At 46.7% G+C, this 14,907-nt stretch overlaps 1 protein-coding gene across 1 annotated transcript; it reads left to right on the forward strand.

Annotated features, from left to right (window-relative positions):
• Positions 1-2,084: 2,084 nt before the first annotated feature.
• RXFP3 (relaxin family peptide receptor 3) lies at positions 2,085-3,374 on the forward strand. Its single transcript, XM_065406947.1, has one exon. It carries the CDS (start codon positions 2,085-2,087, stop codon positions 3,372-3,374), a length of 1,290 nt encoding a protein of 429 aa, XP_065263019.1.
• The last annotated feature ends 11,533 nt before the right edge of the window (positions 3,375-14,907 follow it).

Genomic DNA, 14,907 nt, shown 5'->3' on the forward strand with positions numbered 1-14,907 from the left:
GACATAAAAAGGGAAGGTTGCTCAAGCGTGACACCAGATGCTACTTCCTCTTAAACTTTTCCCCACCCACCCAGGGACTACAACAATGAAATATGGACATGAGAGTTTTATTCAGTTCAAGGGCTCTGGTCAAAGGTAAACTTCTTGTCAACTCTTGGTGTCTGTAAGAAGAGTTGTCTGTGGCTGCTGATCTTCTCTAAATCCTTCATTTTTTTCCCCTGAAACCCCAGAGCCCTCTAGTGGCCAATGTTAAAGTATTCATAAGGATTTTCTGTCAAAGGGTCTGCACTTTTTGAAGTCAACGGCAAATGTCCGGTGGACTTCAGCCGGAGAACAACAGGACCCAAAGCCAGGACCACCTACCCTGTCCAATTTCCCTTAGTAATCCTCTACTGCATTCTTTCCACCTTACAAGGACCTAGTGTCTAATGTTCATCTTTACTGTTTTCCTATAACTCATTTCAAATTAAGAGATAAGGATCACCACTACGTTCAACGTTTATTTTTAAGGAGAGAAATATTTTTAGTCATTTAATATTAATCTGTGGTTTTAACATCTTTACCTTTCATTATAGAAAAATAATTCTGAGACCTTTTCGAGTTGTATTGCTTGCTCACAAAAAAAAGGAAGAGGGTAAGAAAGATCAAATAATTTTAGATTAATTCTGTAGCTAAGCAAAATGTAATACCACATCCCTCCAGGGAATCCACGCGTTATGGGCACATTTGCTAATGATAGGTTGGTTTTGTTAATAATCCAAAACATTTGCAAAGCTTTTCATTATACTGCATTGTCTAAACCCACGAGAATTTAAGGACTCTGGTAGATTGAAAAGTCTACGGTGGGTGTAAAATATCATGTAAGCAAAAGAACACTGGAAATAAATATTGTACCCCATTATGAACAGAATTAGTTACATAAAAGAACAAATTATAGAGATGTACATCAGTTTGTGGCACAGACAAGTTGAATGATAAACAAGCTCTGTGCTTGTTTAAACTAAATACAAACTTGCAACTGGACTACAGATTTTAAAAAGTTTTGGTGCACATAGGAGGGGCAGGTTACCAGTTTCATTAGACCAAGATACATATAAATTCTGTGTAGAGAAAGGAAGTGTGGGTTGGTTTCCACTTCCCATGACATGTTCTACTTTATGATAAATAGAAAAGATCGGTGCGTTTTAAAGCGTGGGGGATAAAAGTGAAGGGCTTTTTAAAGTGGGGAGGGGCTGCATTTCACATGATCTTTTTCTTCTGAATCTCAGATACTCTTTAAATGCAGCTAATTCCAACATATGAAATTCCAGCGCTGGGAAAAAGAAAGTCCGGGCGGGCATTCTCCAGGAAGGTGAGCGGAGAGAGCGCTTGGGGAGAGAAACGCGTGCCGCGGGGGACTGAGCAGTTCACGCTCTCGGGGGCCCCGCAGAACTCAGCGGCCGCTGATGTGACGCTGGCTGGGAGGCAGGTGGAGAGAGCGGTCCCTGACCACAGCCAGGATTGGCCCCTGGAAGGACCTCGGAGAGCTCCGGCCGCTGCGCACGCACCTCAGCCCGCTCAAGCGGGGGCAGAAGGTGAATATAAGCCGGGCGAGCCGACGGGAGGAGGCACTGAGGGTTGGGAGCCGCGGGGAGGACAGACGCTCCTAGAGAGGCAGCAGCAGCGGAGCCTAGGTGGGCGCCTCCAGGACTGGGACCGTCCCTGCACCAGCGAGAGGCGGCTCCTTGTCCCACCGTAGCCCAGCGGTGCTGGAGTCTCCCTGCCCGCTGGGGCAGCGCCGCCCGCTCCCTGGGGGTCTGGGCTTGTTCTGCTCGGCCTGATGTGCCCCACGGCGGGCACGGGAAGGGGCGCCCCGCCTGCCAGCGCCTCCCTGCGGGAGCTGCCTGCGCTGGGCACCTGAAGTGGCAGCCGCCGCGCTTGCCTTCGTGGCTGTCTGAGCTGCTGCATCCCGGGCTGGACTACGTGCTGAGCATGTGCTCTGCAGGCGAGGGGGACCCGTGCCAGCCACCGGAGCGTAGCTCCTGATCGCAGCCTCTGGGTGGGAGGAGAGAGACCCGCTCCCTCCAGCCTCCCCTTGCCATGGGATGGACGCCCCGTGCGAGCCCAGTTACTGCTCGCTCGCCGTCAGCATGAAGGAAGCCGGGGAGGGAGCGTCCCTGGCCGGGCCGTTCGGCAACGGGACCAACGAGTCCCTGCAGGAGCTCTTCAGGAGCATCAACCTGGAGCGAGCCGACGGGCTGCAGGGGGACAGCTCCGCCGTCCTGCGCATCGTCATCTCCAGCGTCTACTCGGTGGTGTGCGCCCTGGGGCTGGTGGGCAACCTGCTGGTGCTCTACCTGATGAAGAGCAAGCAGGGCTGGAAGAAATCCGCCATTAACCTCTTCGTGACCAGCCTGGCGCTCACCGACTTCCAGTTCGTGCTGACGCTGCCCTTCTGGGCGGTGGAGAACGCCCTGGACTTCACCTGGCTCTTCGGCAAGGCCATGTGCAAGATCGTCTCCTACGTGACGGCCATGAACATGTACGCCAGCGTCTTCTTCCTCACCGCCATGAGCGTGGCCCGCTACCACTCCGTGGCCTCGGCGCTGAGCAGCCGGCGGGGCAGCGCGGGGTGCTGCTCGGCCAAGTGGCTCTGCCTCCTCATCTGGGGCGCGGCCATGCTGGCCTCCCTGCCCCACGCCATCTTCTCCACCACCGCCACCGTCTTCAACGAGGAGCTCTGCCTGGTCAAGTTCCCCGAGGGCCGGGGCAACAGCGCCCAGTTCTGGCTGGGCCTCTACCAGGCCCAGAAGGTGCTTCTGGGCTTCCTGGTGCCGCTGGCGGTCATCAGCCTCTGCTACCTGCTGCTGCTGCGCTTCCTGGGCGAGCGCCACGTGGGCCGGGCCTGCGGCGGGCCCAAGCGGCGGGCCAAGGTGACCCGCTCGGTGACGGTGGTGGTGCTCTCCTTCTTCCTCTGCTGGCTGCCCAATCAGGCGCTCACCGCCTGGGGCATCCTGGTCAAGCTCAATGTGGTGCACTTCAGCCCGCAGTACTTCCTCTCGCAGGCCTACCTCTTCCCCGTCAGCGTGTGCCTGGCGCACTGCAACAGCTGCCTCAACCCGCTGCTCTACTGCCTGCTGCGCCGCGAGTTCCGCGCCACCCTGCGCCGCCTGCTCTGGCGCCTGGCCTCGCCCTCGCTCACCGCCACGCGCCCCTTCACCGCCACCACCAAGCCCGAGCCCGAGGAGCAGGCGCTGCGCGCCCTGGTGCCCGCCAGCCCGCTGCCCCCCGCCGCCGCCCCCCAGCCCGAGCTCCTCTACTACCCGCCCGGCGTGGTGGTGTGCAGCGGCCGCTGGGACGTGCTGCCCAGCAGCTCCGCCGAGCAGCGCTGCTGAGCCGCAGGGGGGCCTGGGAGCGATGGAGGGGGAGGCTGGCTGGGGGCAGTGGCCACGGGATGGGCTCCAGGGAGTGTCCCAGCCCTGGAGGGCGGTGGAAGGGGTGTCTGTGGGGGATGGGCTCTGGGGACCATTCCAGTGGTGGAGGGGGTGTCTGTGAGGGATGGGCTCTGGGGACTGGCCCAGCGGTGGAGGTGGTGTCTGGGGAGGGGAGGGCTCCTGGGAGTGTCTTCCCCCTAGGAGAAGTGGGGGTAAGGGAGGGTCCATAGGGGATGAAACTGCAGCTCTCCCCTCAGCTTTGCCAAGAGACCCAGCCTTGGGGGTGCATATGGAGACTGAGGCTCCATGTGCCCAGGCTACTGTGTGTGGAGGGGCCGGGGGGACTAAATGAGGGATGAGGACACCTGGGAAGTGGAGGGCGCTTGCGGATTTTGTGTGAGGAAGTTGCGGAAGCGGTGAGACTGCAGCTGGAGTGGGGCCGTGTCCAGACACCGTCTGGGTGTCCCTTGCCTCCTCAGTGCAATCTCCCAGCTGCAGAGGAGGTGGCTGAGGTGTGTGGGAAGCAAGCCAGGACTTTCCACCTGCCACCTCAGAGCCCAGGTTGCGGGGGACCTGGCTTCTTTTGTCCTCTCCCAGCACTGAACTGGGGCACCAAGCACAACTCACTGTAAATGCAAGCAACTATAGCCCTGGCTCTAGCACAGCTCCAGAGAGAAGGCTGTTTGTGGGGCGTTCACTGCAGCACTTAGCCTGTTGCCAAAGCAAAATGATTCTCATTGATAAACAAGAACAGGAGTAACTGATGTTTAGGAGCGGGGCGCTGCTGAAAACGGGAAGGGGCTTTTTCTATTTTATTACCTGTAACTATAAACTTTGCCCTAGCGGTGAAATGTTATGTCCTACCATCAGCCATTGTTGTAGATCATTTGTGGTTAATGGGGTACTGTATCTGTAACTGACCATTGCTTAGAAGGAATTAAACCACTGCACTGCCAATTTTAAAGAGGCTGAACATTCAGAGCCCAAGACCTGAAGGCACCATTGTGACCATCTAGTCTGACCTCCTGTAGAGCACAGACCATAGAACTTCCCCCAAATCATTCCTAGAACACATCTTTTAGAGAAACAGCTAATCTTGATTTAAAGATGGTCACCGATGAAGAATCAGCCATGAGCCCTGATAAATTGTTCCAATGGTTAATTAACCGCACCGTTAAAAATTTACACCATATTTCCAGTCTGAATTTGTTTAGCTTCAAAATTTCCAGCCCTTGGATTGTGTTCTAACTTTCTCTGCTAGATTCAAGAGCGCATTATCCAATCATTCCCCAGGTAGGTACTTATAGGATGCAGCCAACCAAGCTGGCTTTATCTTCTCTTTGTTAGACTTAAACAGCTCAATCTATTTAGCTTATCACTTTAAGGCTAGGTCTACACTGGGGGGGGGAGAATCGATTTAAGATACGCAAATTCAGCTACGCGAATAGCGTAGCTGAATTCGACGTATCCTATTCGACTTACCCTGCTGTGAGGACGGCGGCAAATCAACTGCCGTGGCTCCCTCGTCGACAGCGCTTACTCCTCCTGACGAGGTGGGAGTACGCGCGTCGATTCGGGGATCGATTTATCCGTCTAGATGAGACGCGATAAATCGATCCCCGAGAGATCGATTTCTACCCGCCGATCCGGGCGGGTAGTGTAGACTAGCCCTCAGGCAGTGGTTCTCAACCTTTCCAAACTACTGTACCCCTTTCAGAAGTCTGATTTGTCTTGCATACCCCTAGTTTCACTTCACTTAAAAACTGCTTGCTTAGAAAATCAGACACAAGTGTCACAGCACACTATTACTGAATAATTGTTTACTTTCTCATTTTTACCATAGAATTATAAAATACATCAATTGGAATATAAATATTGTACTCACATTTCAGTGTATAGTATGTAGAACAGTATAAACAAGTCATTGTATGATATTTTTAGTTTGTACTGACTTCATTGGTGCTTGTTATGTAGTCTATTGTAAAACTAGCAAATATCTGGATGAATTGATGTACCCCCTGGAAGACCTCTGCGTACCCACATACCCCTGGTTGAGAACCACTGCTGTAAGGCATGTTTTCTAATCCTTTAATCATTCTTGTGGTGCTTCTCTGAATCCTCTCCCATTTATCAATATAGTTCTTGAATTGTGGGTACCAGAACTGTACACAATATTCCAGCAGTGGTCACAACAGTGCCAAATACAAAGGTAAAATAGTCTCTCTGCTCCTACTCAAGCTTCCCCTGTTTATTCATCCCAGGATTTCATTAGCTTTTTTTGTCCACAGCGTCACACTGGGAAGTCGTGGTCAGCTGATTATCCACCCTGACCCCAAAATCTTTTTCAGAGTCACTGCTTGCCAGGATAGAGTCCCCAATCCTGTAAGTATGGCCTACATTCTTTGTTCCTAGATGTATATATTTATACTTAACCATATTAAACCACGTTGCTTGCACCCAATTTACCAAGCAATCCTGATCACTCTGTATCAGTGACCTGTCCTCTTCATTACTGACCACTCCCCCACATTTTGTGTCATCTGCAGACTTTATCAGTGATAATTTTATGTTTTCTTCCTGGTAATTGATGCAAATGTTAACTAGCATAGGGCTAAGAAAAGATATCAGGTTAGTTTGACAAGATCTATTTTCCATAAACCCCTGTTGATTTGCATTAATTACTTTACCCTTCTTTAATTTGTTATTAATCAAGTGCCCTACCAGCTGCCCCATTATCTTGCCCAGGATCAATATCAAGCTGACAGGCCTATAATTACCTGGGTTATCCCATTTACCTTTTTAAAAATTGGCACAACATTACCTCTCCTGTTTCTTCTAGAATTTCCCCAGGGCTCCAAGACTTATTGAAAATCAACATTAACAGTGCAGCAAGCTCCTCAGGCAGCGCTCTTAAAACTTATAGATGCCAGTTATCTGGACCTGCTGATTTCAAAATGTTTACTTCTAGTAGTTTCTGTTTAATATCCTCCAGAGACACTGCTGGAATGGAAAGAGTGTTATCATAAAATGAGACATCTGGTTTTTTTTCCCCCCCCCCCAAATACAGACAAATGTGAATATAGAGGTACTTGGCAGCATTTCCATGAGTACGTTTTTGTTCATATCTGCTGCTGTGGATTTTAGATCTCCAAAGATGCTTCCCTCCATCGGGCTCTGTATATAAGATGTTCCACAAGAGGTCATTACATGCCTCTTGTCACAATTAATACACGCTAACCCATGTGAGAATGATGGGTGGCCGGGATGACAGGGACAAGACCAATTCCAGGAGTTTCAGCTTGTGGAATTTCCTGCTTATCCGGTCATCTGGGGGGACCGGTTTGTCCCTCTGCTGCATGGAGGGGTCCACTCCTTTAGCATGACCACGAGATCCACACGGATCTCAGGAGATCCACAGAAGAGAAGGTGCAGATGTTGTTGTCTCCATTCTATGCTTGGCCCCACACCAGCTCTTGCAGGATCTGCGCTTCCAGGTGCTGCTCCTACACAGCAGCCCTGGGAACCCAGAGGAAGGAGTTCCACAGGGCTAAGGGGGGGGAAAGGGGAGAGACTAAAGCACCAGGTCATGCGGTATTAATTTGCATTTCTTTTTGCTGTGTGTTTGGAGGAGAGAATCTGGAGGAGCCCCCTTCTGCCCCTGCTCTGACCTTCACAACTCCATGAAGCTGGAAGTGCAGGAGGAGCTCACAGAGGGGTACTGTGGGGTGGGAAGGAGCAGATTAGAGTGATAGAATTTCCTTCTCTCTATGGATTTTTCTAGACTAGAGGTTTTGCTCCTGTTGTAACTCAAGCTGCTATTAGTTATTAACTTGAGCTAAGTAACACAATTATAAATTGGATACCCCACACGCTGCATGGCAGTTTATTCCAGGACCCAAGTGTTTGTGGTTCACCTTTGGGCTCAGCCTACAGCAAACATTCCCTCTGAAATTCACTCCTGTCAGACTGAAGTGGGTGGAAAGGGGGAGGGGAGTGAGGGTATTCCATACAATGGCATGGGGGGGTGCAATTTTCCTCCATTATGGACACAGATTAGAGCATGAGGCCTTCAGTTTTTTTCCAGGAAAACCTTGCATTGACTTCAAAGGGAATTTTACTCAGGGAGGTACAGAGTCCTTCAGGATTTGGCCCCATGCTGTACATCCCTATGAAGTCCAGCGTAGAATTAAGACTTGCTCCTGTGCTCAGGCTGCAACTGGGTCAGTCATTTGAACCAAACCACCATTATTCTGTCTCAAGACAGCTGAGACCTCTTTGGTGGTATCCTTATAATCCTGAACACGGCGATAGAGACACAGCGCAGTGTTCAGAAAGCAACAAAAATTATTTGGAGGAACAAATTGATGAGGAAAGATCCAAAGACGCTGGAGATGACTGAGTGGGGACCTGGTAATCTACAGCTATTGTAAGTGAATAAAACAGCAAGTATGGGGTAGAAGCTGCTCAGAACAATCTGGTTTTTGTTCAGAGCAGTGAGCTAGATTACACTGTTGCCCAAGGAAAGTGTAAAGAGTCCAATCACTAGAACTTTAGAATGTGTAGGGAATCATCCTGCATGGGTAGCGAAAGGGAAAGACCCTCCTGAATCCAGTCCATCTCTAACTTCCATGATACGGGGGGACGACGAGATCTTCAGCATCTTTGGGCTATTTCTTAGGTTGTTTGGGCAACATTCTTCAAATACATTGCATGAATGCTGAGCTGACTGGTTTCCTCTAAAGGCCCATGTCTAGATTTATAACAAAAATCCTCTTGTGACTCAAAGTAAAATGTTCATGTAGCTCTGTGTGCAGCTGCAGTCAAAAAGCTAATAGCATGTTAGGAACTATTAGGAAAGGGATAGTAAGACAATATATATCATAGTGCCTCTATACAAATCCATGGTATATCCACACCTGGAATACTGTGTGCAGTCCTGGTCACTCCATCTCAAAAAAGATATATTACAATTGGAAAAGGTACAGAGAAGGACAACAAAAAATGATTAGGGATCTGGAACAGCTTCTGCATGAGAAGATTAAAAAGACTGGGACTTTTCAGCTTGGAAAAGAGATGACTAGGAGGGGATGTGAAAGAGATCAATAAAATCTTGATTGGTGTGAAGAAGGAGGTGTTATTTACTCCTTTACATAATACAAAAACAGGGTCATGCAATGAAATTAATAGGCAGCAGGTTTAAAACAAACAAAAGGAAGTACTTCACAGAGCGCACAGGCAACCTGTCCCCATCAGGAAAAAATCTAGTTGTTCCCTTGTCCCCACTCCTTACATCATTATTGTCTCCTTTAGGCCTTCATCCTCCAAGGGATTCCCTATGCAGACACTCCTACAGCTACATGGGGCCCCACTGAATTCAAATGGGTGCAGAGTTGATCCACAGGGAACCATTTGCTGGATTGGGACCTTAGATTTAAAGCTTTTGTTAAGAGATATTTCCCTCCAGCTTAAAGAGAGAATCTGTTACTGATCCAGATCAAGGGGATTATTGACGATCTGTTTATAATGAAAATTCCATTGTCAAAGCTCTCTACATCACACAAGGTGTCAGAGGTGGCTGGTAAAACAAGTTCTACAAGAAAAGACTGGATAGTGGGTTAAATAGCTCCTTTGGCTCAGCATAATTGGTAAAAATGCATAGAACATCTTGTTGCTTTTCTCTAACCACTGTCCAATGTCTCGATTGCAGGAAGATATGTTCCTTAGAACATACAAAGTAAGAAAATAATTGGATTCTTACATTCATATACATGTACATATATGCCCACATTTCTCAGACTGGATATGGATGCAGCCTCATAGCTGGAATCACATGTAAGGGCCCACAGATCTGACAAGGCTAAGAGGAAGTCAGAGGGATTATATTCCTCCTCCTGCATCATCAAGAAAATTGTTTAGTAAGCGCTAATCAGTGACACCTGTGCAAACCCAGTGATGGAGATGTGAGTTGTACAGCTGTCAGCGTGTTCCTAATCTGAAGGCAATAGGGATTCCACAACTCTAAGTAAGGCCCTCATTTTCCCTGTTGCCCCTATATGGCAGGTGATTAAGTATAAGAAAAGAACCTAGTTAGACTCTTGGATCCTAGGTTTCAGTTTTCAGAACTATCATTATGAAAAAACAAATCTTGGAATTTGAGCACACATGATATGGAATCATAAAGGGAAAGGTCTAACCCCATTTTACAGATATTAGTGTGGTTCTACTATGAAAGGTGTAAATGCTTTCTCCTGGGGACAATTATGTCTTTTCTAAACATATTGTTTCCAACTCTTGTGATTTTATGGCAAGTCTCACATTATTTGGTGTTTCTCTTAAAACTCCAGCTCCTGGAGTCAAGAGAATCTCAGACACATGCTGTGACGATGCGGTTCTGGCGGAACCCAACTGAGAGTGCCAACTCAGGACAAATTGCTCAAACAGGGCATTTACAGCCCAAGGCTGGGGTTTCTTCCACCTCTAAGGCAAACCAAACCAGCCAGATTAGGAGGACTTCGGTCTCACCCCACTGGCTAACCGCAAGTCTCACAAGCAATCTCCTTAGGCACTCCAGTTTCCCAGTATTACCACCAGTGCCACTCGTTATGGGGACAAATGGTTATGAAAACCAATATCCCAGTAAAAGAAAAAGGTTCTCCTGATCCCAAAGGACCAAGCCCCAGACCCAGGTCAATATACAAATCAGATCTTACCCACAAAGCACGCTGTTGCCAATCCTTTAGAATCTAAAATCTAAAGGTTTATTCATAAAAGGAAAAAGATAGAGATGAGAGTTAGAATTGGTTAAATGGAATCAATTACATACAGTAATGGCACAGTTCTTGGTTCAGGCTTGCAGCAGCGATAGAATAAACTGCAGGTTCAAATCAAGTCTCTGGAATACATCCCCCGCTGGGATGGGTCCTCAGTCCTTTGTTCAAAGCTTCAGCTTGTAGCAAAGTTCCTCCAGAGGTATGAAGCACGATTGAAGACCCAATGGAGATGGGGCATCAGCCTTATATAGTCTTTTCCAGGTGTAAGAACACCTCTTTGTTCTCACTGTGGAAAATTACAGCAAAATGGAGCCTGGAGTCACATGGGCCAGTCCCTGCATACTTTGCGGAGTCTGAAGGCATATTGGCCTTCTCTCAATGGGTCCATTGTATAGCTGATGGTCCTTAATGGGCCATCAAGCAGGCTAGGCAGAGCTAATCCCAGCTTGTCTGGGATGTCACCCAGAAGCATAGCATAAGTTTGCCATACAGACAGTATAGAGCCAATATTCATAACTTCAACTACAAAACTGATACACCCATATAGACAGCATAATCATAACCAGTAAACCATAACCTTGTCTTAGACACCCCATTTGACCCCCTTTATACAAGATTTGGGTGCCACTACAGGACCTTGGTTGCAACAATGATCTATATGGTCCCAGTTTATGTCAATAACGTCACACATGCACACACAAAATTAGCCCTGATGGTTGTGGAGAAAATTATGAAATGTGACTCAAGAGCATCCTAAAGGCTGAGAAAGCAGAAGACAAAAAGAACCCACAATACATTTATTTAAAAAAAAATCACGATTTTTAAGCAAATCTCATGATATTTTGAGGTCTGACTCAAAATTTTTGACTGCTTGAGGTTAGCAATACCGTGAATGTTTTTCTGAAATTCAAAACTTAGGCCCTGACTCTGCAGTGAGGTCCCTGTGCTCATGTACAACCCCACTGAAGTCAATGCAGATTCCTGCACCCACATGGAATGCATTGACTTCAGCGAGGCTTTGCACAGATTTAGGGGGTTCCCTGCATTCGGCTTGCTGCCTTACTTCTTTACCAGTAACATTCAGTTGCTAGAAGTACTTTTAGCTTATTGTGTACTCGATGCTAACTTCAGCCAGCAACTTCTTTTGCCAGAGTAACAATTGCAGACTCTGGACCAATGTGATAGGTAGCTGCTACCAAGGGAAAATATCAGGAAAATATCTTAAGCTAGCTTGGGGATAGAAGGTGAAAAAGAGGACAGAGGCACCATGTACTAAATAGGGAAAGACAGCTTGCCAATCGGGAAGGTTAGTTTATTACTTTCCAGTGGAAAGGCACTATTTTAAAATCTCTGGTGTCTGATAACTCAAAAATTCCTCTTTGTGACTGGGCTTTTAAGCCTCAGACATATGAAGAAGAGATGTTTCTGAGCATATTTGCAGCTTTATACCATGAGATGCTAGGCAAAGAACTCTAAAACCAGAAAGGGGCACATGGTTTTCTTGACTAGGATGACGTATATTTATAATGAACCTTCAGAATTAGACAAAAGGGAGTGGGACACTTTTCAAGCTAGAAGCTGAAAAGGGAAGCTATTCACAACATTCTTAAGAAGTATTGTCTCATTGGGCACTGGAGACCAACCAAGCATTCAGGCTTTGGGGTGGGAGGAATTCGCCTGATTTTTAAGAGAGCCACAGCCCAGCCTCCCATTATAGAGGCACAATCTTGTGCTCACAAATAATTGTGCCCACAAAAAGGTAATTTTTAGACAAGATCTCCTGTCTTGAAAGTGACAAACCAGATCTATGTGTGTCAGTTCTGCCAGGCTAACAAAAGTCGAAAGCAATAAGCATTTATTTTTCCCACTACAGTCAGCATTGATTACTCTGAATACACACAGGGAGCAGACCTGTGTCTTTTTTCATAGATGTTAACTTGTTTTAATGCCCCTACAAGGAAGTAGAACCAATATAGTTAATACACAAGGGAGATGTTAATATATGGGGAGGATTTAATTCTCCTAAAGAAAAAAATAGGGAGATCCATATAAAAATAACTAAAAAGTGATGTACTATACTGGTTACATTGTAGCGAGCCGCAGAGTTAAGAAAAGTGTAATAGTTTAGGCTGGGAGGAGTGTTTCCAAATTTTTGCTCCATGGATACACATAGAAGCACCAGTTAGGTTCTGTGAAATAAAAATTTCCAGAAACTTAAGAGAAAAAAAGTGTGTGATATTTGATAGCTTTAAACTGAGAAAGGCCACTCAAAGTAGTTTTACAGCAAATGCCATCATCCTTTTCCTCCACTGAGCTAGCCACCTACAGTAGTTCAGGAGCACCAGGCATACCCTCCCTAGGTCTCCTCTTGACAACCACTGTTCCCCCAGCATCTTTTGACAAGACTGAAGGGATCAATGCTGGGGAGATAGTGTGCTTTTTCTGCAAGCGTTGCCAAAGTTAAGACTTTCTGTTTGCTTCCTGAGCTGCATGTTTAATCAAGAAGAAAGCATTTCACACAAGCTGCTTGAGTTGCTTGTTTTCAAGGGAACCAAATGGAATTATGAAAAATAGGATGCAAATTGGGATAAGGAGCATGACATTACTAATTCTGTAAAGCACTTCTAAGCAAGCAAATAAATATCCTTATTGCATTTTTTGATTCAAGTCCCATGCTAGTCTGTGAAACAGGAAATAAAATGGTATTTCCTGAGGGAAAGAAAAAGGAAACAAAGTGTCAGCCTGGAAAGTTAACAAGGCTAACCCTTGTTTTCTGCTCTGATTCATTTAGGCCATCGCTATTTCCATTAAGGCTGGGGTAGTTACTCATCACAGAATGCACTGTATTCTAGTGGATCAAGCAGGGCACTGGGACTCAGGGGACCTGGGTTCTATTCCTAGCTCTGCCACTAGCCTGCAGGGGGACCTTGGGTAACTCCCTTCCCCTTTCTATGCCTCAGTTTCTCCATCTGAAAAAGGGCAATAATGATACCGACCTCGGTAAAGTGCTTTGAGGTCTATGGATTAAAAAGTGATATATGAAGAACTGGTCTGAAATCAACAATGACATTCAATAAAGTATTTCATTTTGGAAGAAAAAAACCACGTATACAAAGTGGGGAATAACTGGCTTAGGTGATACTACTACTGAAGAGGATCTGGAGGTTATAGTGGATCACAAATTGAATATGAGTCAATATTTTACAGTTGCAAAAAAGGCAAATACCATTCCGGGATGTAGTAACAGGAGTGTAGTATCTAAGACCTGAGAGGTTATTGTCCCACTCTAGTTGGCCCTGGCGAGACTTCAGCTGTAGTAGTGTGTCCAGTGTTGGGTGCCACACTTCAGGAATGATGTGGACAAATTGGGGAGTCCAGAGGAGAGCAACAAAAATGATAAAAGGCTTAGATAACATGATTGTGATGACAAATTTAAAAAGGACTGGGCATGTATAGCTTTGAGAAAAGAAGACTGAGGGATGGGGGAGGAACCTGATAACAGTCTTCAAATATGAAGAGAGCTGCTATAAGGAGGATGCTGATCAATTTTTCTCCATGTCCACTGAAGGTAGGACAAGAAGTAATGGGCTTAATCTGCAGCACAGGAGACTTAGGTTAGATGTGAGGAAAAACTTTCTAAGAACAGTTAAGTACTGAAATAGGAGATCATGGAATTCCCATCATTGGAGGTTTATAGTAACAGGTTAGACCAGTGGTTCTCAGCTTATTTACCATTATGGGTTGCATATGCATCCACACAATATGTTATTCCTGGGGGAATTCTGTGCAAAAAATTAAAAATTCTGCACCAAAAAACCAACAATTCTGACCAGAATATTTTAAAATTCTGCATATTTTATTTGTCAAAATAACAAAATACAATCATGCCAGCTTCAATTATTTTGGTAATTTATTTCAAAATACCTGTCAGCAAATATGTCTGTAACAATACAGACAACAAAATGTTTTTTTTTTTGACAAATAGATTCATTACTAGGCATATTAATACAGAACTTTGAGTAATTCATTTAAACTGCAATACAGAAATGTATTTCTTGCACCCCTCAGAAGCAGTGCAAAGGCTTGGGGGAGTTGGAGTAACAGAGGAGCTGAGGGAGAGGAAAGGAGCCTGGAAGTGAATCTAGAGGGTGGGTGGGAGAAGTATGGAACAGGGGCTTTTTGGTGGGGGGATTGTTAGGGAATTGTGGAGCCTCCCCCATGCAGACCCTTGCTGATCCCAAGCCTCTTCCATTCAGTTGGGCACATCTGCCCTCTCCCCATGTGTCCCTGCAGCCCCCTCCTTCCTGCCCCATGTGGCCCTGCAGCACCCCTGCCATTCAGCTCCTGGCTCAATGCTGTCACTCCACTAGCTCCTGAACCCAAGCCCTAGTCTGTCCCCCCAACTAGCCATTCTGAACCCCAGTCTGTGACCCCCAGTAGCCCCATGTGCCCCACTCTGTCTGTTCTAATCTGGCTCAATGGGCAGGGTGCTCTGATAAATGCAGCCAGCTGCTAGCTGTTCTGGTGCCACAATGGCCTCTGGTGAGTGAAAGGCAGGCTTGCAGCATTTCTCAGGTAGAATGTATTTTCTGCGGGGGGGAAAAATTCTGCACCGGACATGAATTCTGCACATGCACAGTGGCACAGAATTCCCCCAGGTGTAAATACATATTCTTCCTGTATGGCCCTGAGGATGTCACATGGGCCACAGCTGTGTGATGATT

Source organism: Emys orbicularis, chromosome 6 (genome assembly GCF_028017835.1).
Source record: "Emys orbicularis isolate rEmyOrb1 chromosome 6, rEmyOrb1.hap1, whole genome shotgun sequence".
NCBI classification, from domain to species: Eukaryota; Metazoa; Chordata; order Testudines; family Emydidae; genus Emys; species Emys orbicularis.